Source organism: Leucoraja erinacea, chromosome 11 (genome assembly GCF_028641065.1).
Source record: "Leucoraja erinacea ecotype New England chromosome 11, Leri_hhj_1, whole genome shotgun sequence".
Taxonomy (NCBI): Eukaryota; Metazoa; Chordata; class Chondrichthyes; order Rajiformes; family Rajidae; genus Leucoraja; species Leucoraja erinaceus.
In genome coordinates, this window is record NC_073387.1 from 30,728,480 (window position 1) to 30,754,503 (window position 26,024).

The following is a 26,024-nucleotide window of genomic DNA, read 5'->3' on the forward strand; positions in this document are numbered from 1 at the left end:
GGCAGATGGAGGAGCATTCTTGTAGTAGGTTCACAGAAGAATAGCAACAATTATTTTCAAAGTAAAATCAACTGAAATTGAATGTTTTATTTCTCAAAGTATGCTAAAGATATAAAACAATTATATTTTCTTTGACACCAACATTTTTTTCTCCCATTTTTATTGAAAGCAACGAAGACAGAACAAAGATTACTCCTGCATTTTTTCAATGGATTCTTCCTTATATTTTCCCTTGTCCTTGCCAACTTGGCGAGATTTTGCTTTGCGCTCCAGAATCTTCTTTCGATCCTTATCCAGCTTTAGCCTGGTAATCACCACCTGCAACAAAGAACACGTTTTTCACTATCTCAGTACATGAATAACAATAAATCAATACCAATCATACATTATCGGCAATTTTTCAAAAATATTTTCAGAAATTAAGTCACGAGAAAGAATCGTCTCTACAAATGCAGAAAATAAATTGAATTAGCAGGTTAGAAGTAAACAATCCGACATTCTAGACCTTTATTCACTTCAGGTGCCACACCGCACAATAATCACTTCAATAGTGCAACAGAATAGCCAAAGAAAAGTAAGCCACACATCTCAAAACACTTCTCAATTTGCAAAGTGACTCATTATTTTCACTCTGGCCAGTTGATAGTTTGACAGCCTAGAGCACAGAAAGCCATCTTTCTAACCTGAGAAAATTGGAAAAGGAGCAGGGTTGCATCACCTTTAGCTGATGCAACCCTGCTCCTTTTCCAATTTTCTCAGGTCTCTGCTTCAAATAATGAACCCACCTTTTCTTGAACGGATTAGTTGAATTAGAAATCTATGCTGCTCTGCAACAATGTTAAGGCTTTTCCAATTTTAATCGTTCACCTGGTTACAGCTTCACCACCACAAAGAAATGGGCATTTGTTGATTTTCTTAATTTTCCAAAATACCGTTTGACCTTTTCTATTGCAATATGAAAAAATCACAGCATCTGCTGGCTAGTTTCTACTACCTGGCATCACCCTGGAACTGGTCAAATGGATCACCAAACTCTTGGTTCTTGTTCTTTATACTACTGCATTATTAACCCTACAGTTCCAACATAAATTTACAGAATGATGTGATAAACTATGGCTCTCAAACATAATACAGCATTTCTTTCCGCTATAATGCAATTAAAAGGTGGCACAATAACATTTAAATCACATTTGGACAGGAAAGATTTGGAGAGATATGGGCAAGTAGCAGAGATGGACATGTGCTGGAGTAACTCAACTGGTCTGGCAGCATCTTTGGAGTCAAAGGATGGGTGACATTTCAGGTCGGGACCCTTCTCATTTCCTTTATCATGATCTGGGGGTGGTGGTGGAAGAAAAGACCAGGACCAATCAGGGCTGGACACCGATAACCTCAGACAGGCTGATGCCTGGTAAGCCGATTGTTGGTTGGGAGAGCTGGGAAGGGGAGGGGAAGGAGGGTGAAAGCAAGGACTACCTGAAATTGGAGAAGTCAATGTTCATATCACTGGGGTGTAAAGTACCCAAGCGAAATATGAGGTGCTGCTCTTCCAATTTGCAGTGGGACTCACTCTGGCCATGGAGGAGACCCAAGACAGAAAGGTCAGATTCGGAATGGGAGGGGGAGTTGAAGTGCTGAGCCACCGGGAGATCAGGTTGGTTAATGAGAACTGAGCAGTGGTGTTGGGCGAAGCGATTGGAGGATGTGCAGGTGAACCTCTGCCTCACCTGGAAAGACTGCTTGGGTCCTTGGATGAAGTCGAGGGGGGAGGTAAAGCGACAAGTGTAGCATTTCCTGCTGTTGTAAGGGAAAATACCAGGGGAGGGGATAGTTTGGGTCGGAAGGGACAAATTCAGACCAGTCTGAAGAAGGGTCTCGACCCGAACGTAACCTATTCCTTCGCTCCATAGACGCTGCCTCACCCGCAGAGTTTCTCCAGCATTTTTGTCTACCTTTGATATTTCAAGCATCTGCAGTTCTTTCATAAACATGGATACAGGAGTGGGTTAAAGGTGAGAACTAGGGGAACGCTGCCAATGTTGCATCTGAACGGGAGGGGGAAGAGTGTAGAACTACAAGACACAGGAGGGAACCCAAGTTCTCTGAAGAATGATGACATCTCAGATGTCCTAGTAAAGAACACTTTATCTTGAGAGCAGATGTGACGGAGATGGAGGAATTAAGAGTAGGGAATGGCGTCTTTTGCAAGAGGCAGGGTGGCAAGAAGTGTCATCTAGATAGCAGTGGGAGTCAGTAGGATTTTTTTTGTCACAGATGTATGTCGGTAGCCCGTCTCCCCTGATGGAGACAGAGAGATCGAGAAAGAGGGGAGGTGTCCCGAGATAGTCCAGTTGATTTTGAGGGCAGAGTGAAAGTTAGTGGTGAAGTTGATAAAGTTCAGGAGTTCTGCACAGGTGCATGAGGTAGCCCTGGTGCAGTCGTTGGTGTGGCGGAAAAAGAGTTGGGGGATACGGCCAATGTATGCCTGGAATAAGGCATATTCCATTTGGGCCACGAGCAGGACTAGCTCACTTAAGCAACTTGGACAAATTAGGCAGAAGAGCCTGGTACAATGCTCTATAGCTCCTGACTCTAAGACACAAATTAGTTTCTGCTGCAACTCCTACCTTGCTGGGATGAATGCCAACATGAACTGTGGTACCATTGGCCTTTTCACGCTGCACGCGCTCAATATAGATTACATATTTCTTCCTGTACACTTGGACAACTTTGCCGATCTGCTGCCCCTTGTAGTGACCTCTGACGACCTGCACCCAAAAAATCAAATAAAATTATCAATTAACACGAATACAACTAAAATCCCTTTTGTAGCCCATTAATATTTGGATCCAACTGCTTATGACGCACTCCATTTCCCTTAAATTGTTAGTTCTCAAAAATTACCTATAACACGATTAAAACATGCCATGAAAAAGAACCATTACACCACAAAATTGAGCTGTTTATTTAAAAAACAAACCAAGTTACAAAGTACAAGAGACACATTATTCGTTTACACTAAAAACTTTCTAAAATAGTTAACACACAAAATGTGTTAAGCATGTTTTACACATTTCAAAATACCAGAGCATGTCATAGTTCATGGTTTTTCAAAACAGATCACTACCGTAGACAAGGAATTGATGATACCGTTGGATGACCATTTGATAATAGTCAGCTTCATGCTACAAAATGACACTGATGAGACATTAAGGAGATTTATTGGAACCAAACTTGTCATCCAAGGTATTTGCGGTAGTCCCCCCTATCTCTTGGGTAGGAATATTAGATCTGCAAAAATCATTCCATCAGTTCCAACAGAAACATACTTGGGGCAAGATATCCCTCTTATACCCCAATCATCTTCCAATAAATCCCAATAGGTTGTTTACCTGTTTGTTGAACCATCAAGGAATTTATGTGCAACATTCCAATTCCCGTTGAACACCAATTCTTTTTAAACCCTCACCATTTTCAAGGCTATCTGCCTTGACATTTTCCCACCAAAATAGACGACCTTATGCCGTTCCAAATTTGCCCCACCCCCCTCCCAAAAGCCTCCTTGAATCTGCCATACAGCGACTCGGCTTTGCATCATCAGCAGATCTGAACACACTACATGCGATCCTCTTCCAAATTATTAACCTCGATTCATTGTTTCCACTTTGAAGGAAATTACCTGAAATTTGGGAAATTCTGGTTGTCTCCGAGTAATTTTAGGGAAATTTCCTGGCCCGGTAAGCCTTCCCCATCTGCGCACGCACGGAAACCAGGCCCACTGCGCACGTGCAGGGAGACGCCAAAGGGTCCAATCAGGCCCGCGGGATGATCGCAGGAAAAAAAGTATGTGCCAGTACATTTGCAACCAGTTGAGGGAGGGGTCCAGCACTCGCGTCACAATTGGAAATGGCGCCGGTGACGCGGTAGGGACGCAGTCTCCCTACGCATGCGCAGTGGGCCCGGTATCCGCGCGTGCGCAGTTGGGGAACACTTACCGGACCGGGAAATACCATCAAATTCCAGGTAATTTGGAATTCTATCTCAGGTGTGGAAGCACTGCCTTGATTGCAAAACAGGTCAGCCACACCAATCACCCAGATTCCCAAATAGAAAATGACCCCCTCATTCATACCAGAGAGCAATTCTAATTAATAATCTCATGTTAAATAGCCCACTATACATTGCCAGCTGTCAATGTACGCTGATAATATCTATGTTTCCATTGCCCCAACTTTAATCTACTCCCCATCCCCCTTGCACCTGCAGCATTTTACTCTAACCCCAACATTATCATCAAAGCTGCTGGCAGTGTAGTAGTTGCACAATCTGCAAGAATAGCACAGACCAGACTACCACAATTGTTCCCAAGAACATCTCCATTTCAGTTGCGCTGGACTTATCATTTCTGCCCCGATAATTCAGGAAGGGAAAACTAAGGATCCACAAACCTATTTTCATTGACGAGACTGTAATGCAGAGTCAACAGCCTCACGTTCGTGGGTTTGCACACCTCGAATGATGCGTCCTAGGCCCAGGGTATTGATGGACTCACAACGATAGCCCATTAAGTTAGAAGAATGAGATTCGGAATGTCACGAAATACACCACCAAACTCCCACAGGTTGCCAAATGACAGTTTAGGTGCTCATTTAAGACGGCTTGCATGACGCGTGCGATAATGTGCTCGGACGAAGTGCGTAGTTACCAGTCGGAATTATGCTCAATGAAGCATTCACATATTATTTCTGCTTCAAATAAAGTCACAAACTAAACATATTCACCAATGAAGACATGATATATACTACAATGACACGCAGCAAAATTATAATACAGTATATACAGTATCTCAACTCTTTTTACACGTTGCAATGAATGTAATTTCTATTATTTATTTCCACTTCCAAACAAAAATGCAGTTGTATTATTCAGCGTATGATCAACCTCGGTGAGACCAAGCGCAGGCTTGGCGATCGCTTCGCACAACACCTCCACTCAGTTCCCAATAAGCAACCAGATCTCCTCGTGGCTCAGCACTTCAACTCCCTCTCCCGTTCCGAATCCGACCTTTCTGTCCTGGGCCTCCTCCAATGGCCAGAGTGAGGCCCACTGCAAATTGGAGGAACAGCACCTTATATTTTGCTTGGGTAGTTTACAGCCCAGCAGTATGAACAATGGCTTCTCCAATTTCAGGCAGTCCTTGCTTTCTCCCTCCTTCTCCTCCCATTCCCAGCTCTCCCACAGCCTACTGTCTCTGCCTATTCATTTCTTTCTCTCCCCCCCCTCCTCCCCCGACATCAGTCTGAAGAAGGGTCTCGACCCGAAATATCGCCTATTTCCTTCGCTCCATAGATGCTGCCTCACCCAGTTTCTCCAGCATTTTTGTCTACCCATTCACACAAGTTCTATTATCCCACTTTCTTCACCCACTCCCTACACATTAGGGGCAATTTTACAGGCAAGTTAACCTACAATGCCAATGCATCTTTGGGATGTGGGAGGAAACCCACACGCTTGCATATTCAACAGACAGTGCCCAAGGGCAGGATCAAACACAGATCTCTGGTGTGCGAGGCAGCTAGTCCACCAGCTGTGCCAGTATATTTTGTTTTCGAAACACGCAAAAAATTATACGTTGATAACTTTTTGGTTACTAAAAAAAAAAGAAACTATCCATTTTCAATCTTAAATCTCTAAGTGACGCGATGTTCCCCCTTTACAGCTACTGTATATTTTAATTCAGTTCGAGAACATGGGGCAGTATATTGGCCATAAAGTTGCTGCCTAAAAGTGCCAGAGACCCGGAATTGATCCTGAATATGGGTGCCATCTGTATGGAGTTAGCTCCTTTTCCCATTGGTCACATAGGTTTTCTTGTTTCCTTCCACACTCCAAAGGTGTGCAGGAACCTTTTTCAAACCCAACCCAAAGCATAATATTTTCCTTTTGTCCAGAGATTCTGTCTGACCTGTTCGAGTTACTCCAGCTTTTTGTGTCTATCTTCAGTTTAAACCAGCATCTGCAGTTCCTTCCTACACACAAGATACTATACGATAGAACTTTATTAATCGCAGGAGGGAAATTGTGTGTGGGTGGAAAATATATTATATACACACACACACACACACACATATATTTATATATATATATATATACACATACATACGTATATATATATACACACATACATACACACACACACACAATATATATATACATATATATACACACACACATATATATATAGTTATATACGCAAACATAAATATACACTGTTTTGTTTTTTATTGTTTATAACATTGTTTACTGAGTACAGGTGCACAACCTTTTATCCGAAAGCCTTGGGACCAGACACTTGTCGGATTTCGGACATTTTCGGATTTCAGAATGGAAGATTTTTAGCGTAGATTAGGTAGGTAGCGCGGGCGGCTTGAAAAGTCTGGAGCAGCTGCCTCCTCCCCGGAGACCGGGAGAATCATTGCATAAATGTTAGTCAGTTAGTTTGGAGGGATTTTATGTGGTGGTGGTGGTGGTGTAGGGGTGAAGGGGGAAACTTTAATTCTTAGTCCCCTACCTACCTGGTCGGCGACTCCCAACCTCGTGGAGCTGGGGGCTCTGTCCGGCCGCGGGCGGCGCCGGTTGTAAAATGCTGGAGTAACTCAGCGGGACAGGCAGCATCTCTAGAGAGAAGGAATGGTTGACGACTAACATTTATGCAATGATTCTCCCGGTCTCCGGGGAGGAGGCAGCCGCTACAGTAGTACAGACCTGGGTTGACCGTGGGTCGTTTTGGGTCAAGTTTGGCGCCAAACGCGAGCTTTGGTGCGCAGACGACATCTGGAAAAAATGGCCGGTTTTCGGAGCTTTTCGGTTTCTGGAACACCGGATAAAAGGTTGTGCACCTGTACTATGTTTACATATTCTGTTGTGCTGCTGCAAGTAAGGATTTCTTTGTTCTAACTGGGACGTGAGAGAATAAAACTCATGGTTCTTGACTTACGTCGCTAATGTGTGGAATAGAACTAGTGTATGGGTGATCGGTGGTCGGCGTGGACTCGGTGGGCCGAAAGGCCTGTTTCCACGCGGTATCTTTAAATTAAACAAAAACACTAAAACCAGAGGAAATCTAAAGAAGGGTCTCTACCCAAAACGTCACCCAATTTCTTCTATCCAGAGATGCTGGCTGCTCCATGGAGTTCCCCCACACAATTAAAGCATGGAATAGTCTTCACCCTGCCATAGTTACCCAACCAGGCGCAACTAAATTTAAGGTAGCTCTTCTCTTAAGGTAGGACAATGAAATTCTTGCTTGCTGCAGCACAACAGAATATGTAAACATAATATAGAACAGCAATGGCAGCCAGATCTCCCACAATGCAAGGGGAGGGAAAGTACCCGGCGCCGACCAGCTGCCGTGGCAGTGCGCATGTGCAGGGCGGCAGATTATGTGCTGACCATGGTTGTGTGCATGTGCAAGGGGGGGTACGTGCTGGCCATGGTTGTGTGCATGTGCAAGGCGGCCGGCCATGCCGGCAGATGAGGAGCGGGCGGAGAGCGGAGAACCGGTGGACCGTACACGGATGGCGGATGGAGACGGAGAGTGAGATAGAGAGGGGGGCCCCGCAGAGTTGAACCATAGGTGTTCCTGGTGCTTGCCAAGACGGGCAAAATGGCATGGCTTTTAGGTTTCCCAGGCAGGACTTTTGGTGGACATTGGCACCCGGGAAACCGTTAATTTCGAGCCCTGTACTGACTGCTTCCATCACAGCATGGCTCGTTAACTTAAATGCTCAGGAATTAGGGAGGCCCAGAAAATGGCACACATTGCCCAGCCCATCACAGGCACTGACCTCCCCACCATCAAAGGGGAGGAATTGTCTCAAAATGACAACTAATATCAAAGTACCACACTGCCCTGGCCATGCTCTCATTTTACTGCTACTATCAAGAAGAAGGTTCAAAAACAGCTTGACAGAAATGGACAGGCAGCATCTCTGGAGAGAAGGAATGGGTGACATTTTGGGACGCGACCCTTCTTCAGACCAGAAACGTCAACCATTCCTTCTCTCTAGAGATGCTGCCTGTCCCGCTGAGTTACTCCAGCATTTTTTGTCAATCTTGCATTATTATGGTTATCTGGTTGCTGAGTGTTACTGATTATTAATTAATTGTATTATGTATTTATTGTGTTATTGAAGTAATGGGCCTGAAACGCTGCAACAAGAAAGAATTCCATTTTGTTGCTCATGGTACGTAGGACAATTACAAAGTCTGTGAATATTTCCGCACGAGTCCTTCAGAAGTCTCCTCTTAATTGTAGTTTTCCCTTTAATGTAGTTGACAAAGTTCCTAAAAAATGCAGTAATCCAATTTCTCACACTTCTGCCCCCTTCCACAGTGATGAGAAATAAACTTTTGATGATCTTTTCCATCTCAATACGCAAGCTCGGTATTCCAACTGCGCATGCCCAGGTCATAAGTCACTGGAGATAAACATTGGAGGGTACAGATCTGCTGTGTATATCTGATTATCAGACCTTTGATTCTGCAAACGCTTTATGCTTCGTGCTGCCGGGGTCGTGGTCTCCGATGCCGCCACGCTGCCCCTCCTCCCCCCCCATCCCCGGAGAACAGGAATGGGTTCCTCTGGAGCAGGAGCGGGGCTGGTCATGAGCAGGCCCCCCTACCCCCTGTTAATCCCTAGTCTTTGTTTCCTGTCTGCCAACCAATTTTCTTTCCATGTCAGCACTCTACCCCCAATACCACATGCCCTCATTTTGCCCACTAATCTCCTATGTGGGACCTTATCAAATGCTTTCTGGAAGTCCAGGTACACTTCAACCACTGGCTCCCCCTTGTCCATTTTCCGAGCTGCATCCTCAAAAAATTCAAGAAGATTAGTCGAGCATGATTTCCCCTTCGTAAATCCATGATGACTTGGACCAATCCTGTTACTGCTATCCAAATGTGCCGCTATTACAACACATTACAACAAATCAGAAACGAGATAGATACAAAATGCTGGTGTAACTCAGCAGGACAGGCAGCATCTCTGGAAAGAAGAAATGGGTGACGTTTCAGGTCGAGACCCTTCTTCAGTCTGAGTTACTCCAACATTTTGTATCAACCTTTAGTGTAAACCAACATCTGCAATTCCTGCCTGCACAAATTAGAAACGAGGACTATATCCGATTCTAGGTGACACGTTAAATAAAATCTCGGATTAATTGTCAACATCCATAATTTCCCTTTTCCTCGTTCCATACCTGAACCTCATCATCCTTGCGTATGGGCATTGAGCGAACATTGTATTTCTGCCTCAATTCCTTAGACAGCGGCGAGGACATGATTTTCCTGCGGATGTGAGACGGAGCATTGAAGTGTCTTTTACGATTCTTCCGCCGTGAAGAGGTTACAAATGGGTTGAGTTTCATCTTGGCTGCACAGATAATAAATGCAGATTCAAGTCATTGTCAGGCTTTGAAACAAAAACAAGAGCTGTCCCCGAGTCTAAACACGAGTAAAGAAATACGAAGCACTAAAACTGGAGCGAGAGCCAACAGGAGCCCAGAAAGTCGGTGCAGCAAACGCCGAGCCCCCAGCCCGCCATCCCCAACCCTTACATTAGGCCCTGCAGCTTTCTACAGATGTGTCCGCCGTGTGGCACCACGTCGTTCAAAACATTGACGCAACCTTCGGGCATATCGTCCCCCAGAACAACATCGGCAACTGTTTAGCCCGGAGAACATCGCAAGGCATAGGATGGTGTCAGATATTAGTGGTAGGACCTTACCGTCCCGACCGCTCTCCGATGGCCGCCGGAGAAAGAGAACGCACGCATGCGCTGTGCGTCACTAGTGCGCTTCCCATCCGCGCGAGATTACGGAAACGTAAAATCCTGCAGATGCTGGAATCCTGAGTAAAACACAAAGTGCTGGAGAACTCTGCGGCTCAAGCAGCATCTGTGCTTCGTGTGTAGGAAGGAACTACAGATGCTGGTTTACACTGAAGATAGCCACAGAATGCTGGAGTAACTCAGCGGAACAGACAGGATCTCTGGAAGAAAGGAATTATTCTGGAGAAGGGTCTCGACCTGAAACGTCACCCATTCCTTCTCTCCAGAGATGCTTCCTGTCCCGCTGAGTTACTCCAGCATTTTGTGTCCAGCATCTGTGCATAAATGGACAGGCTACATAATTGGCCGGCATCCTTCTGAGTTTACAGCAGGGTCCTGAGAAAAGCTTGGTCCGGTAAGGGGAGGGGGGGGGGGGGGGGGGGGGGGGGGCGTTAAGGTGGATGTCACGGCAGTGGTCATAGGTGACATTACGGGTGGTTCGCATAGTGAGGCTATATGGGTGATGCTGAGGAACAAGAAAGGGATGATCACCTTGTTGGGAGTGCACTACAAACCCCTGAATAGTCAACGCGAATTAGAAGAACAAACCTGTCAGGAGATTGCCGACAGCTGCAGGTCAAATAGGTTGTTGTAGGGGATTTTAACGAAAACCATAGTGTGAAGGGTTTAAATGGGGTGCAATGCCTCAAAGGTGTTCAGGAGAGTTTTCTCAAGCAGTATGTAGAGACCCCCAGACGTGACAATACACTGGGTCTGGTATTGGGATATTGAGAAGTGCAAGTTAATGAACTTTTTGTGTAGGAGCATTTAGGGACTAGTGACCACAGTTCGATTAGGTTTAAGATAGTCATGGATAGGGACAGAGAGGGCTCACGTTAAAGTGCTCAACTAGGGTAAGGCCAACTTTGAGGGAATGCGAGAAGGTCTCGCTCAAGTTGACTGGAGCAGGTTATTTGAGGGGAAAGGAACATCGGCCAAGTGGGATGTTTTTAAAAATGTGCTGACAAAAGCTCAGGATACGTATGTCCCCATTAGAGTAAAAGGCAAAGCAGGCAAATGTAAGTAAACTTAGCTGACGAGGGAAATTGAGGCATTGGACAAAAACAAGAAGGATACATGGAAATGGTATAGGCAGCTGGGACCAACTCCCTGGAGGAGTTTCGGGAATTAAGGAGTAAACCAAAAAAGGAGATCAGAAGGGCAAAAGGGGCCAGGTGATAGCTCTGGCAGGTAGTATTAAGAACTGTCCCAAAAAAATACATACGGGAGAAAAGGCTAACTAGAGAGAGGGAGAGAGAGTGGGACCTCTTACGTAGCCGCAGAGAAGTGTGAGGTGTTGCATTTTGGGATGTCTAAAAGGGCAGGACCTACATAGCGAATGGTAGGCCTCTGGGGAGTGTTGTAGAGCAGAGGCTTTTGGCACATTGGCCTTCATTAGTCAGCATATAGAGTATAGAAGTTGGGAGGTCATGTTGCAGTTGAATAAGACATTGGTGAGACAGCATTTAGAATATTGTGTTCAGTTCTGGGCACCATGTTATAGGAAAGAGAAGATTTATGAGGATGTTGCCATGACTAGAGGATATGAGCTATAGGGAGAAGTTGAGTAGGCTGGGTCTCTAATCCTTGGAGAGCAGGAGGATGAGAGGTGATCTTACAGAGGTGTACAAAACCATGAGAGGAATAGACTGGGTAGATGCAGAGTCTCCTGTCCAGAATAGGTGAATCGAGGACCAGAGGACATAGGTTCAAGGTGAAGGGGAAAAGATTGAATAGGAATCTGAGGGGTAACTTTTTCACACAAAGGGTGGTGGGTTTATGGAACAAGCTGCCAGATGAGGTAGTTGAGGTCTGGACTATCCCAATGTTTAAGAAACAGTTAGACAGGTACATGAATAGGACAGGTTTGGAGGGATATGGACCAAACACAGACTAGTGTAGCTGGGACATGTTGGCCAGTGTGAGCAAGTTGGGCCGAAGGGCCTGTTTCCGCACTGTATCACTTTATGCAGATGCTGAAATCTTGCATAGATCTTGCAAATACCTTATGAACAACATGATCATCCAACCAAGTGATCAAGCTTAATTTGAAAAATTGTAATGGGATATTTGATATGCCACTGAAAGTGCAATTCCTTTGTTGAAGTATCACCTAAAAGTCAGCACCTTCGTCAATGGATGCTGCGTTGTTCAGTCAGTTTATATTTTGGGTCAGTGTCTAGCATATGATTAAGCTCTTTAGAATCTCTTTAGTTATTAGAGGGAGCTAACACCCCCCCCCCCCCCCACATGTGTCCCACCTGGACTCACGCCCATTCCTCTCTTTCCCCTCCACTCATATTCCTTCCTCTGGATTCACAATTTGCAACTCTTCAATCTTTTTGTGGCACACCTTGTTTTAATCTCTACACTTTGTCCAACCATCTGCCTATCAAAAACCTGATCACCTGTGTTCATGTATTACCTGCCATGCTTTGTCCTGCCCCTCTCCCTAGAAGCAATGGGAAAAAGGGTTCCAACCCAAAACATCATCTATCCACGTTCTTCATAGATGTTCGACCCGCTGAGTTACTCCAGCCACCATCTGCAGTTGCTTGTTTCGACATCTTGATCCAGAAACGCCAGTCTCAGAAAATGGCACCATCCAAGCTACAGGTAAGACCTAGAGATAAGTAATGCAAACATCACCCAGCACATGGACAATGCACTTTTCACAAAAAAACCCTCAAATTCAAAATCTAGATAAAGGTGATGCAGGAAGTATGGATAGGGACATAATGGTACAAAAGGTCAAAGTAGCTTTATAGTGCTTGAGTAGATATTGGAAAACAACAAATCGTTGATCATCTGATATAAACAGCCACATGGGATTATATTGCAGGAGTAATACTTAAGTTTCAAAATTGCACGTATGCAGGAAACCAATATTAAGGTTTTTGAAGTGCTATTGGGAGGACAGAATATATCATAAAGCGATAGTGATGTCATCAAAATGCCGGGTGCATTTTGATGGACTGCCAATTACTGGGAATGCTTTTGAAAATTTAAAAACCTTTAAAAGAACCGTTAAACTGGACGAATAAAGGTGAAACATCGGAACAGGAATTCAACAAGAATAAATAAATGCAAATGCCACACAGCGCATGGACCATGCACTTTTCTAAATTTAGGCACAGAAAATCCTTCAGACTAAGAGTCAGGAAGGGGAAACTAGATGTAAGGGAAGGTACAGAACAAAGCAGAGCCTGTATCAATGACTCAGGAAAGATGGAACCTTTGTTGGCTGGGGACGAGGTGATAGTGAAGGGATACAAACGGTAAAACTAGGGACTGAGGGAAAACAAGTATTAGAGAAATCAATATTGATGCCGCACGATTGTAAACTGCCCAAGCAAATTATGAGGTGCCGTTTCTCCAATTTGCGTGCGACCTCTCTGATAGTGGAGGAGGCCCCGGACAGAAAGGTCAGTATGGGAGTGGAAAGGGGGATTACAATGTAGGTGTAGGTGTTCATCGAAATGGATGCCCAGTCTGCACTTGGTCTTGCTGACATATACAAGTCCACACCGAGAACACCGGATACAGAAGAGGTTTGGGGGAGATGTAAGTGAACCCCTGCTTCACCTGGAAGGGCCTTCAGGGTCCCTATATGGAGTTGAGGGAGGAGGTAAAGAGACAGGTGTACAGATTGGTGCTACTTCCTGCACCTATGCAGAACTCATGGGCTTCATTAACTTCACTACTAATTTCTATCCTGCTCTCAAATTCACTTGGACCATATCCAACGCCCCCTCCCATTTCTTGATCTCACTGGCTCCATCACATCCATGACGTCTATTACAAACTCACAGCAGCAGTGCCTCAGGGCGGTACAGCGGTAGAGTCGCTGCCTTACAGTGCCGGAGACCCGGGTTCAATCCCTACTACGGGTGCTGTCTGTAGAATTTGTATGTTCTCCCCGTGACTGCGTGGGTTTTCTGAGATCTTCGGTTTCCTCCCACACTCCAAGATGTACAGGTTTGTAGGTTAGTTGGCTCGGCAAATTGTCCCTAGTGTGTGTAGGATAGTAATAATATGCGGGTATCATTGGTCGGCACGGACCTGGTGGGCCAAAGGTCATGTTTCTGTGCTGTATCTCTATACTAAACTACAATCTCCTACTCTCAATTCCTCTGTCTCCACCGCATCTGGCTCTGGTGTTCCACTCCAATACGGCCTCATTCTTTAAGGAACGGGGGTTCCCCTCCTATCATAGATGAGGCCATCACACGTATCTCCTCAGTATTCCTTAGCTACGCTCTTGCTCTCTTCCCCCGTCACAAACCGGACAGTCCCCCAATTCCTTAACTGTCACTCATCAGCCGTCACATACAGCACATAATCCTCCAACATTTTCACCACCTCCAATGGCATCTCACCAGTAGTCACGTCTTCCCATCTGCACCCCTTTCTACTCTCCGCACTCTTCCCTGTGCAACCAATCCACCTGTAATGCCATTCAAGGAACTTTGCACCTGCACTCCCAGATCCCTCTGCTTCACTCCCTAGAAACCTACCATTCACTTTGTATGCCCTGCCCAAATTAGACTTCCCAAAATGAAACTTGCATTTCTCTGTATTAAATTACATAAACCATTCCTCAGCCTCCTCTCCATCCAATCAAGATCCTGTAGTAATCTTTGACAACCATCTTCAATACCACCCACTTTAGTGTCAAGTTTTTATACCTTCTGCCTCACATTATGTTGGCTGCTTTCCCAGTACAGCTTGAAGTATACGTCGTCAAAGTGGGGGAGGCTGGTTTGTGTGATGGACTCTGCCGTGTTCATAACTCTGCATTTTTTTTACAATCTCGGGCAGAGCAGTTGCCATAGCAAGCTGTGATGCATCCCAATAAGATGCTTTATATAGTATTTGGAAGAATCAGGAGAGACATGTTGAATTTCCTTAGCAATTAATAGGTTTGCTTTCTCCTTCACAATGTGAATGTAGTTCAATCAGAATAAATTGATGGTGATACTTCAACACGAGAACTTGGAAGTTTTGGAGTACATGTCCTGGTCCAGTAAACTCTTGTTAAAACGGATTTTGGTTATAGTAGACAGACCTACCAACAGATGCTGACGCCACCTTTGGCTTGCACCACCTCCACTTCCACTTACAGGTTATGCCGGCCATTGCAACTCTGGCCACACCTAAGATGTGACCATCAACTCTGCCCATCTACCGGCCACCCGCAGGCGGGGCCTGTCGACAGATTCTAGATAGATTTCTGAAGAAGAGTCTCAGTCTAAACTGTCACCTATCCACGTTCTCCAGTGATGCTGCCTAACCTGCTGAGTTACCTTGCTGACACCATGTGTATTAACCAAAAACTGCATTTGTTTGTTTCTACAATGATATCTTCCTGTTATAACAGGCAATCAGTAGTATAGACAAAATAGTGATGTGGAGATAGTTTCCTCGCTATAAATATTAACAACTTGTCCAATCACATTGATTGCATGATCAAGTTTATTTTGGGGAGAGGGGCGTGGGAATTTTTTAATCAATGCTGGAAGCACTCAACTACAGAAAGTTAATATTTAATTATAGTTAATATTTTAGAACTGGATGAAATGTTTATCAACAAAAATACCATTGTAGACAAAATTCCAAAATGAATTTATATAGTAACATTAAGCAGTAAATTTAAAACGATGAAAGAAAATTGGACTATGGATTTGACCATTTAGATTGAAAGCAACAAAAAGCAAATGTTACTCTACAATAAGCTTTATTAAGAGTTGTAGAATACATTACACAAGGAACAATGAAAGTGTTCAGGATCAATCTGCAAAGTACACACAGATCCAATATGTACACAACAAACACTAAAAATTAAAATAAACAAGAAGATTCAGATATTAGTCTTCAGAAGTCATATTCCATTGATGGCAATTCAATATCAAATTCATTCAGGTCTGCCAAGTCATCAATATTCTCAAAATCCAAACCTACAATGCAAAAATAATATTATAGTTTCTTCCTACAAAAACACTGGTCAAAACATATAATCATATTACATACCTGATAATTTTGGAAGAGAAGGCCATTTCATAGGGGAATGGACTTTATTTAGCACTTTCTCCATTAAAGCTCCTTCCTTCTCAAGGAAGAAGAGTGACAAGCCTGCCAGGCAGTTGTGACTAATCCGATGTTCTTCTGGTATATTAAAGTCTTCAAAGTCTGCAAGTAAATATAAAATTAAAATTTCCCTCAAGACGATGAATTCAGACCAATAGTGTTCTTGACTGTATACAAATAATGTCCATGGCTTATTCAAGACCACAAGATTTACAACCAGCAAAGATATTTGAAGAAATAAACACATTGGAATGTTAGGATTACAAATATCCCAAGGAACTCCACAACTAATTAGCTCAGAAATTTGTCAAATGTTAGAATGTTGGTGAAACAGTAGCAAGCAATTGTTTTTGACAGGTTCGCTTATAAAAAAAAATTCCAGACCAATTACGAATGCAGTTAGTGATAAATAGATGCAACAGAGGCATGGCAACAAATTAAGGATTCCCAATCTCAAGGTTTTCTGGCACATCACTTCCAATTGATGCAATGACAGTGCTTTTAAAATTCTCCCTTTCCCTCACTACATCCCAGAACAAAGCTTTGTCACTTACCAAAAGGATCAAATGGAATTAAAGTCTCAATTTCAGGACAGTCGTCTAGTTTCTCAGAATGGCATTTTGATGGGTCTGATATTGACATTTTTTCTGTGGGCTGCAAATACAAGTACTCAAATCAAGGATTAGTGCAAGAGTAAAGCGATGAAGAGCTTAAAATCAATCTCAAATTACATTCAACGGTGCTGCAGGTTTGCAGGGCCAAATAGTCTGCTCAACTATTTCTCACTTTGACACCCAGAGAATCTTTCAAATCACGAGTTTGATGCTTCAAAAGCGTTACCAAAAGGCCCTTTACAACAGATGGGCTTCAGAATTTAAGACAACGAAGCAGGCAGGAGACAGGAGAAGCACTGGAACATTTAGACAGACATTCTTTGTTTTCAGATGATATTGGACACTCAAGGACACCAAACACACCAGCTGCAGATTTGGAATTGAGAGCAATGCTATCTTATTTGTTGCAATTGGTTTAGAGAAAATTACAAATTCTGCAGCAATGTAATTTTGGGAATATATTCAGATTAGCATTAAAACTAAATTGATAGCATCCATCTTCGTCAGTGTACAAAATCACTTGGGATTAATTTTGGGGAGCAAATGAAGTTGCAGATAATCTCATTGATTTAATGAGCAAATGTCCCCAAGCTACAAATATTTGTCTTAGCTAAAAAATGCACTGCAGTGACTCCCTTAATGCAAAAACTTGCTCAAGTCATTTGTGTTCTGGGCAGAGAAAAACAGAATATACATATCTGACCTGAGCTGCTGCATATTATGGCAGTGATAGCAAGGCTCATGAGGGGGTGGGGCAGTGGTGAAGAAAGAAACAAAAGACAATAGGTGCAGGAGTAGGCCATTCGGCTCTTCGAACCATTCAATGTGATCATCTACAATCAGTACAGGGCTCTCACTTAACTTTTTTTCCCCCGTTGCCAGCCGAGCAACCGTGACAGCTTTTTAGGTTGCCAAATGACAGTTTAGGTGGTCATTTAAGACGGTTTGCATGACGCGTGCAATAATGTGCTCGGACGAAGTGTGTAGTTACCAGTCGGAATTATGCTCAATGAAACATTCACATATTATGTTCTAGACTCTTGATATAGGGAGAAGGCAGGCACGGGTTATTGATAAGGAACGATCAGCCATGATCACAATGAATGGCCGAAGGGCCTCCTCCTGCACCTATTTTCTATGTTTCAAGAAGGAACTGCAGATGCTGGAAAATCAAAGGTACACAAAAGTGCTGGAGAAACTCAGCGGGTGCAGCAGCATCTATGGAGCAAAGGAAATAGGAACATTTTAGGCCGAAACCCATCAGTCTGAAGAAGGGTTTTCAGCCCGAAATATTGCCTATTTCCTTCACTCCATAGATGTTGCCGCAGCTGCTGAGTTTCTCCAGCAATTTGTCTACATTCACATATTATTTCTGCTTAAAATAACTAAACATATTCACCATTCAAGACATGATATATACCACAATGACATGCAGCAAAATTATAATACAATATCTCAACTCTTTTTACACATTGAAATTAATGCAATGTGGTTGGATTATTCAGCATATGATCAACCTGTGTCAATAAATCCTGGACCATGGTAACATATATGCTTAACCATGCACACTACAGATTGATGCAAGCATGTTTTCTGTGAAGGACCGAAAATTACCATGACATGGCCATAGCACGGTTCATTATTGCTATTGGCATAGAAACACTGTGGCTTCCAACATAGTTGCGGGGTGGATAGATGGGGGGGGGGGGGGGGGGGGGTTGAGAAGGCAAAGGTTGCGGAATGGATGGATTGAGGCAGATGAATTAGTACGTGTTGGTTGGAGTATGTAAAATTGTGAGGGGAGAGCACGGGGGATGTCAGTGGTGTTGAATGGGGGGGGGGGGGGGGATCAGTACAGGATGAATGGGGAGGGGGGGGGGGGGGGGAAATCAGTACAGGATGAATGGGGGGGGGGGGGGGGGAAATCAGCACAGGATGAATGGAGGATCACTACAGGATGAACGAGGGGATCAGTACGGGATGTATGGGGGATCAGTGTCAGTGAAGGCCGAATAGAGGAGGGAATGGAGATCAGTGCGGCATGGAGAGGAGGGGGGAGGGAGGGGAGAGAGAGAGAGTGAGAAGGGGGAGAGAGAGAGAAGGGGAGAGAGGTCAGCACTCCTCGGACAACGTCACCCCGCTGCCTTGTCCGTCCCTGTCCAACGACAAAGTGCCGCTGCCTCCTCCGACAGGAAGGTGCAGGGTCGAGCGGTGCAGATCAAAGATCCTATAGCTATCGGATCTTTGATGCAGCTGTTTCAGACGGCGGAAGGAGACCTCCCTCTCCCTGGCCTCGGCGTGCGAGATGGGTTGTTTTTGAAAGCGCCGTTGGCAGATTTGCAAGCAGTGGCCGTTATCAGGGCGATAGCGGTCGCTGCTTACAAATCTGCCACGGCGCTTTCAAACTAACCCCTCTCGCACGCCGAGGGCGGGAAGAGGGAGGAGGCCTCCTTCTGCCGGGCGGGGGGGGGGGGGGGGGGGGGGGGGGGGGAGGGGGCGGTGGAGCCGCGATCGCAGCCACTGCTGCCGATGTTCGGGGCCCATCATTCGCCCCGACCCTTCATAACCACGCTCCTAGTATCTTTGCCTCGCAATACAGCCGTCACCCGACACGAAACGTCACGCTCCTATTCTCCAGAGATGCTGCCTGACCTGCGGAGTTACTCCAGTTTTTTATGTCCATCGGTGTAAACCAGTATTTGCCTGCCAAGCCAGGCAAAATGACTCGCCGTTTAAGTTGCCCGGCTGCACTTGAGTGGTCAATGGCACCCGGGCAACCGCTAATTTTGAGCCCTGCAGTATCCCATTCCTGCCTTCTCCCCATATCCCCAGACTCCGCTATCTTTAAGAGCACTATCTAGCTCTCTCTTGAAAGTATCCAGAGAACCGGCCTCCACTGCCCTCCGAGGCAGATAATTCCAGACTCACAACTGTGAGAAAAAGTGTTTCCTAGTCTCCGTTCGAAATGGCTTACCCCTTATTCCTAAACCGTGGCCCCTAGTTCTAGACTTCCCCCAACATCAGGAACACGTTTCCTGCCTCTAGCTTGTCCAAACCCTTAACAATCTTCTATAAGATACCCTCTCATCCTTCTAAACTCCAGAGTGTACAACCCCAGCCACTGCATGCTCTCAGCATCGGACAGTCAAAGCAATGCACACTAGATTCTGGTAGTTTATTTTGATATCTTTTAATCTCAACCTAATTCTCCCACCATTTCCCCGTAACCTTTGACACTCTTACTAATCAAGAACATGTCCACCTCGGCTTTAAATATACTCAATGACGGCCTCCACAGCCATCTGTGGCAATCAATTCTACAGATTCATCACCCTCTGACTAAAGAAATTCCTCCTCATCTCAATTCAAGGTAGTCCTTTTATTCCGAGGCTGTGCCCCATGGTCCTTTTCAACATCAGCACATCCCTCCTCAAATATTGAGCCCCAAAGCTGCTCACAATACTCAAAATAACCAGTGCCTTACAAAGCCTCAGCATTACATCCCATTAAGTTATTATGGTTCAAGAAAATGTAGCCTTGTAGAGTTAGCTTTCTCTACCCGATCAAAGTGCTTCAAAACCACTAAGGTGAACAAGTTTTAAAAAGCATGAAAAGTCCCTACGAAAGCAAATCTCATGTTTAAATACCTTTGTTTTTAAAGTTTGCACATTACTGTTTGTTTTATGGACTTTTTCTCTTCCCTTTTTCTGAGGATGATCAGTCTTGGCGCCTGTACGCAAAATACAGTTCACATCCCCCAGTGCTTTTCTTGCAGACTGTTGTAAGCGAGGTGTCATTAAAAATTTTCCAGCTTTGGGAGTCTGCAGTAGAGATGTTTCAGCTGTAGCTGAAAGGGGAGAATTCACTTTTAAGCAGCAAACAAAGCATATTAAAATTCATGGAAATGCTGGTCAGTATTGACAACATCGGCATTTAACCAACAAGGTCTCAATAGTCCTCAAATATTCATAGATACATAGAAAATAGGTGCAGGAGTAGGCCATTTGGCCCTTCAAGCCTGCACCACCATTCAATATGATCATGGCTGATCATCCAACTCAGTATCCCGTACCTGCCTTCTCTCCATAACCCCCCGATCCCTTTAGCCACAAGGGCCACATCTAACTCCCTCTTAAATATAGCCAATGAACTGGCCTCAACTACCCTCTGTGGCAGAGAGTTCCAGAGATTCACCACTCTCCGTGTGAAAAATGTTTTTCTCATCTCGGTCTTAAAGGATTTCCCCCTTATCCTTAAGCTGAGACCCCTTGTCCTGGACTTCCCCAACATCAGGAACAATCTTCCTGCATCTAGCCTGTCCAACCCCTTAAGAATTTTGTAAGTTTCTATAAGATCCCCCCTCAATCTCCTAAATTCTAGCGAGTATGAGCCGATTCTATCCAGTCTTTCTTCATATGAAAGTCCTGACATCCCAGGAATCAGCCTGGTGAACCTTCTCTGCATTCCCTCTATGGCAATAATGCCCTTCCTCAGATTTGGAGACCAAATTCAGCTTAGATCAAAATTTACAAAGTACAAATCTGGAATGTTTAAAACAGCCACTTCAGAGTAGTTTCTACCCACTCCACAAAATAGTATATTCCCCCTAAATACCAATAGATTAGACTGAAATTGAAAGCCATGTTGTTCCCCTAGCAGTCAGCCAAAATCTAATGAACTTACAGCACATTGCATACATCTCTTGCCCATCGAGAAATCTTTTTACTATACTTACAAGAGGAAAGTAGGTGTTTTTTTGTACGGGTACACAAGAGTTCATTTTCTTTTTCCACAAATATTCTCACTGCCATTTTCAATTACAGATCACTGCATAAACAAAGATGCATTCATAGTTCATTTTAACATAGTAAATTGCAGAAAAACCTGATGGAACAGTCAAAATACCAAAATAGAAGAGATTAATTTCAATTTAATACACCCACAAGCTATAATATCTGATTTTTCCTACACAATATACCAAATGTTACATTTATGGACTGAACCTGGAATGTAATTTCTTTCCTCAAAATACACACCCTCTTTCCTCCCAAAACGAGAGCTTACAAAATTCCTAATGTGAACCTTTTAAAAACCGCGGGGGGGGGGGGGGGGGGGGGGGGGATGTATACGGTAACACTACCCTGCCAACGGGTCTCAGACATAATATGCGTAATTACAATATGTAATTACTAATATTATCCCATTTCCTCAGTTGAGAGCCAAGTCGTTTAAAAATTGCTGGCGTCACTCCGCTAGTTCGCTCACTGTAATGACCACACACCATTGGTTAACTCGACCAGCAACAAGCCCTTTCTTCTATAGACACAAAAGGTTGGAGTAACTCACGGAACAGGTGACATATGTGGAGAGTAGGAATAGGTGACGTTTCGGTTCGAGACCCTTCTTCAGACTCAAACTCAAAGTAACAAGTGCTTTTCTCATACTTTGGTAGGCGATGGCCCTCTTTCGAACTTTTCACACTATCTTAATGCTAACCTTGCCTTCAAAGTCTAACTTTATCATTTATTAGTGTGCTTAGGTTTAGCGGTCGTTTTGGAAACCGAACATTTATTATTATTAAAATTAAACTTAAATGATTACATTTAATTATTCCTCGAACTTCACGGAGCAGAACACACCAGATTAATAAACACCCTGTCGTCGAAAGTAAGGCGGCACTCTCAGAAAGAGTCCAAAAATGAAACACTGAGACCTGCGATATGACCTAGTCAGCGGCTCCGGTCCGGTCCGTCCCCAACGATCTACAACAACGGCCGCCCGCGCCGATTTAAACCGCGCCGAGTAGCAACTCGCTCGCTGATTGGTTGGAGCTGACGAAAAACCACCTGCAGACTGGTTGGAGGCTATGCTGCCTTTTGATTGGTTTGAGCCGATTACAATCTGCCCGCTGATTGGTTGGAGGCGATGCTGCACTCTGATTGGTTGGAGCATACGCAAACTGCGCGCTGATTGGTTAGGGCATAATTGGGCAACCTTCTTATCGAGTCCACACACAAGATTAAATTTGATCTTTGCACAAGATTAGATTTTACATAAATTGACGGGAGCTCACCGAACCAACCACCACCAACAACCATTTGTGTTCAAGAGGGAACTGCAGATGCTGGAAGATCGAAGGTACACAAAATTGCTGGAGAAACTCAGTGGGTGCAGCAGCATCTATGGAGCGAAGAAAATAGCCTATTTCCTTCGCTCCATAGATGCTGCTGCACCCGCTGAGTTTCTCCAGCAATTTTGTGTACCTACCAACAACCATTTGCTGTGCTTTATTTGACAGTATCAAACTCCCTCAAACAGGTGACCATATTCCCGAATCAGAAGCCATGGATGAACAGCGAGGTCAGGCTACTGCTGAAAGCACGGGACACCGCTTTCAGGTCAGGCGATGCTCGAGCCTACAGCTCATTCAACCTGAAGAGGGGCATCAAGAAGGCCAAGCACTGCAATAAGCTCAGGATTGAGGAGCACTTCAATAACAACTCCGACCCCCGACGCATGTGGCAAGGCATCCAGGCCATCACGGACTATAGACCCTCCAACACCACCCCCACATCCAACGACGCCTCCTTCCTTGAGGAGCTTAATCACTTTTATGGCCGCTTCGACAGGGACAATCTAGAGACAGCCATCAAGGCTGTGCTCCCTGCCGATCACCAACCCCTCACACTCACCCCCTACGACGTATACGTGGCACTGAGTAGGACTAATGCACGTAAGGCTGCTGGCCCTGACGGCATCCCCGGGCGCGTGCTCAGGGCCTGTGCTGCGCAACTGACAGACGTCTGGACTGACATCTTCAACCTGTCACTTGCCCAAGCAGTTGTCCCCACGTGCCTTAAAGCCACCTCCATCGTGCCAGTGCCAAAACACTCCACTGCGGCAAGCCTCAACGACTTCCGCCCAGTTGCACTTACCCCCATCATCACCAAGTGCTTCGAGAGGCTGGTCCTGGCACACCTCAAAAGCTGCCTACCCCCCACACTGGAGCCCTATCAGTTTGCCTACCGCAAGAACAGGAGTACGGAGGATGCCATCTCAACGTCACTTCACTCCGCCCTCTCCCACCTCGACAACAGAGACACTCACAGCTCAGCATTCAACACCATTATACCATCTAAACTGATCACCAAACTCGGTAACCTGGGCATCGATCCCTCCCTCTGCAACTGGATACTGGACTTTCTAACCAACAGACCACAGTCTGTTAGGTTAGACAAGCACACCTCTTCAACCCTCACCCTGAACACCGGCGTTCCACAGGGCTGTGTGCTGAGCCCCCTCCTCTACTCCCTCTTCACCTATGACTGCACACCTGTACATGGTACTAACATCATCATCAAGTATGCAGATGATACAACGGTGATTGGCCTCATCAGCAACAACGATGAGTCGGCCTACAGGGAGGAGGTCCAGCACTTAGCAGCATGGTTCGCTGACAACATCCTGGCCCTTAACTCCAAGAAGACCAAGGAGCTCATTGTAGACTTCAGGAAGTCCAGGGGCGGCACGCACACCCCCATCCACATTAACGGGACGGAGGTGGAACGTGTTTCTAGCTTCAGGTTCCTGGGTGTTAACAACTCCGATGACCTCTCTTGGACCCACAATACCTCAACTCTGATCAAGAAGACTCACCAGCGTCTCTTCTTCCTGAGGAGACTGAAGGTCCATCTGTCTCCTCAGATCCTGGTGAACTTCTACCGCTGCACCATCGAGAGCATCCTTACCAACTGTATCACAGTATGGTATGGCAACTGCTCTGTCTCCGACCGGAAGGCCTTGCAGAGGGTGGTGAAAATTGCCCAACGCATCACCGGTTCCTCGCTCCCCTCCATCGAGTCTGTCCAAAGCAAGCGTTGTCTGCGGAGGGCGCTCAGCATCGCCAAGGACTGCTCTCACCCCAATCATGGACTGTTTACCCTCCTACCATCCGGGAGGCGCTACAGGTCTCTCCGTTGCCGGACCAGCAGGTCCAGGAACAGCTTCTTCCCGGCGGCTGTTACTCTACTCAACACCGTACCTCGGTGACTGCCAATCACCCCCCCCCGGACACTCCTCCCACAGGAAAAACACTGTCTGTATATATGCTAATGTAAATATTTATTCAAATCATATGCTGTCGCTCTTCCAGGGAGATGCTAAATGCATTTCGTTGTCTCTGTACTGTACACTGACAATGACAATTAAAGTTGAATCTGAATTTATTTCGAACCAACCACCACCAACAACCATTTGCTGTGCTTTATTTCGAACCAACAACCATTTGCTGTGCTTTATTTCGAACCAACCACATTTTCATTTTCAAACCACTTTAAGGGCACTCAAGGTCAGTAAAACCACACTCACAGTTTAGTAGAAATGTGTTCAGTTTTATTCACAGCTCAGACTGAGAGACGTGACCCTCTCGCTCCCCCATCTTGCAGAGACTGACTGAGGCACACAACACTTCCGGGTTTTATAGTCCCTCCGGAAGGGGCGTGGCCTTCAGGCTGAGAGAATCTCAACATTTTTTAAACACTAATAACTCTTATTTTTCATCGATGGGGAAAAATCCTCTTGTCCTGCACAGCGGATGGTGACTCTGAGTAAGATGGCCAAAAATCACAGCCGTAGGGGGGTGCTGGAGGAGGGAGATGGTAGCCCCGCCGGCAGTCTGTTAATTTTTCTCATTCTTTTTATTATTTTTAGCGTTTGTTTTTAATGTTCTCCTGTTTGTTTTATGTGGGGTGGGGGTGGGGGAGGAGTCAGGGGAAACTTTTTTTCAGGTTCTTACCTTCCCGGAGTTTTGGATCACATTCTCCGGGCTCTGCGGCCTACCATCGCTGGAGCTGGGAGCCGCCTCGGACTGTCATGAGCCGCACCGCAGGGGGTGCACTTACCATCGGAGTGGATCCTTTGCCTGGGATCGCTTCCACCGCGACCTGCGGACTTACCAACAAGGGATTGCAGTCTCGGGAGAGGCTAGTCGGGAGCTCCAACACCGCAGAAGGTTCGACCAGCCCCGACGCGAGGTTTGATCACCCAGCGCGGGGGAGCTGACAACCCCCCGATGCGGGAGCTAAACGCCTCGACGCGGAGGGCCCGAATGTCGCCGGCTACGGGACTCAAGACCGTCCCGTCAACGGGGGGCTCGAGGCCCCTGACCAAGGAAGAACAACAAGGGAAGGACTTGGAACTTTATTTTCGCCTTCCATCACAGTGAGGAATGTGTAGGAGTCACTGTGATGGATGTTTGTGTTAAAGCGTGTTTTTTTGAGTCTGTTGCTTTTTAAAATTGTATGACTGACCTGAATTTCACACCAATTGGTGTATGTGACAATAAATGAACTTATAACTTATAAGTGGCAGCGTTTTTTCTAAAATCAATACACAGAACACCAGGAAGTGGTCAAGATCAGACTTTTAGTAAT

The 26,024-nt window shown here is 45.3% G+C and overlaps 2 protein-coding genes across 4 annotated transcripts; both read right to left on the minus strand.

Moving 5' to 3' along the window:
• Positions 1-50: 50 nt before the first annotated feature.
• Positions 51-9,932, minus strand: rpl26 (ribosomal protein L26). The gene is made up of 4 exons (XM_055642977.1): positions 9,791-9,932; positions 9,264-9,436; positions 2,628-2,768; positions 51-318 (listed from the first exon to the last, which is right to left on the minus strand). Exons 2-4 carry the CDS (start codon positions 9,429-9,431, stop codon positions 190-192), a joined length of 438 nt encoding a protein of 145 aa, XP_055498952.1. The 5' UTR covers positions 9,432-9,436; positions 9,791-9,932; the 3' UTR covers positions 51-189.
• Positions 9,933-15,612: 5,680 nt separating this feature from the next.
• On the minus strand, positions 15,613-22,420 carry LOC129701646 (securin-like). Of its 3 annotated transcripts, none has more exons than XM_055642976.1 (6): positions 22,307-22,420; positions 21,329-21,420; positions 20,241-20,440; positions 16,534-16,633; positions 15,923-16,081; positions 15,613-15,849 (listed from the first exon to the last, which is right to left on the minus strand). In XM_055642976.1, the coding sequence occupies exons 2-6, from the start codon at positions 21,402-21,404 to the stop codon at positions 15,767-15,769; spliced, it is 618 nt and encodes a 205-aa protein (XP_055498951.1). In that variant the 5' UTR covers positions 21,405-21,420; positions 22,307-22,420; the 3' UTR covers positions 15,613-15,766. The 3 variants fall into 3 exon arrangements, with proteins under 3 accessions (XP_055498951.1, XP_055498950.1, XP_055498949.1); XM_055642975.1 differs by having other exon boundaries at positions 22,233-22,380; XM_055642974.1 differs by having other exon boundaries at positions 22,195-22,344.
• Positions 22,421-26,024: the final 3,604 nt, after the last annotated feature.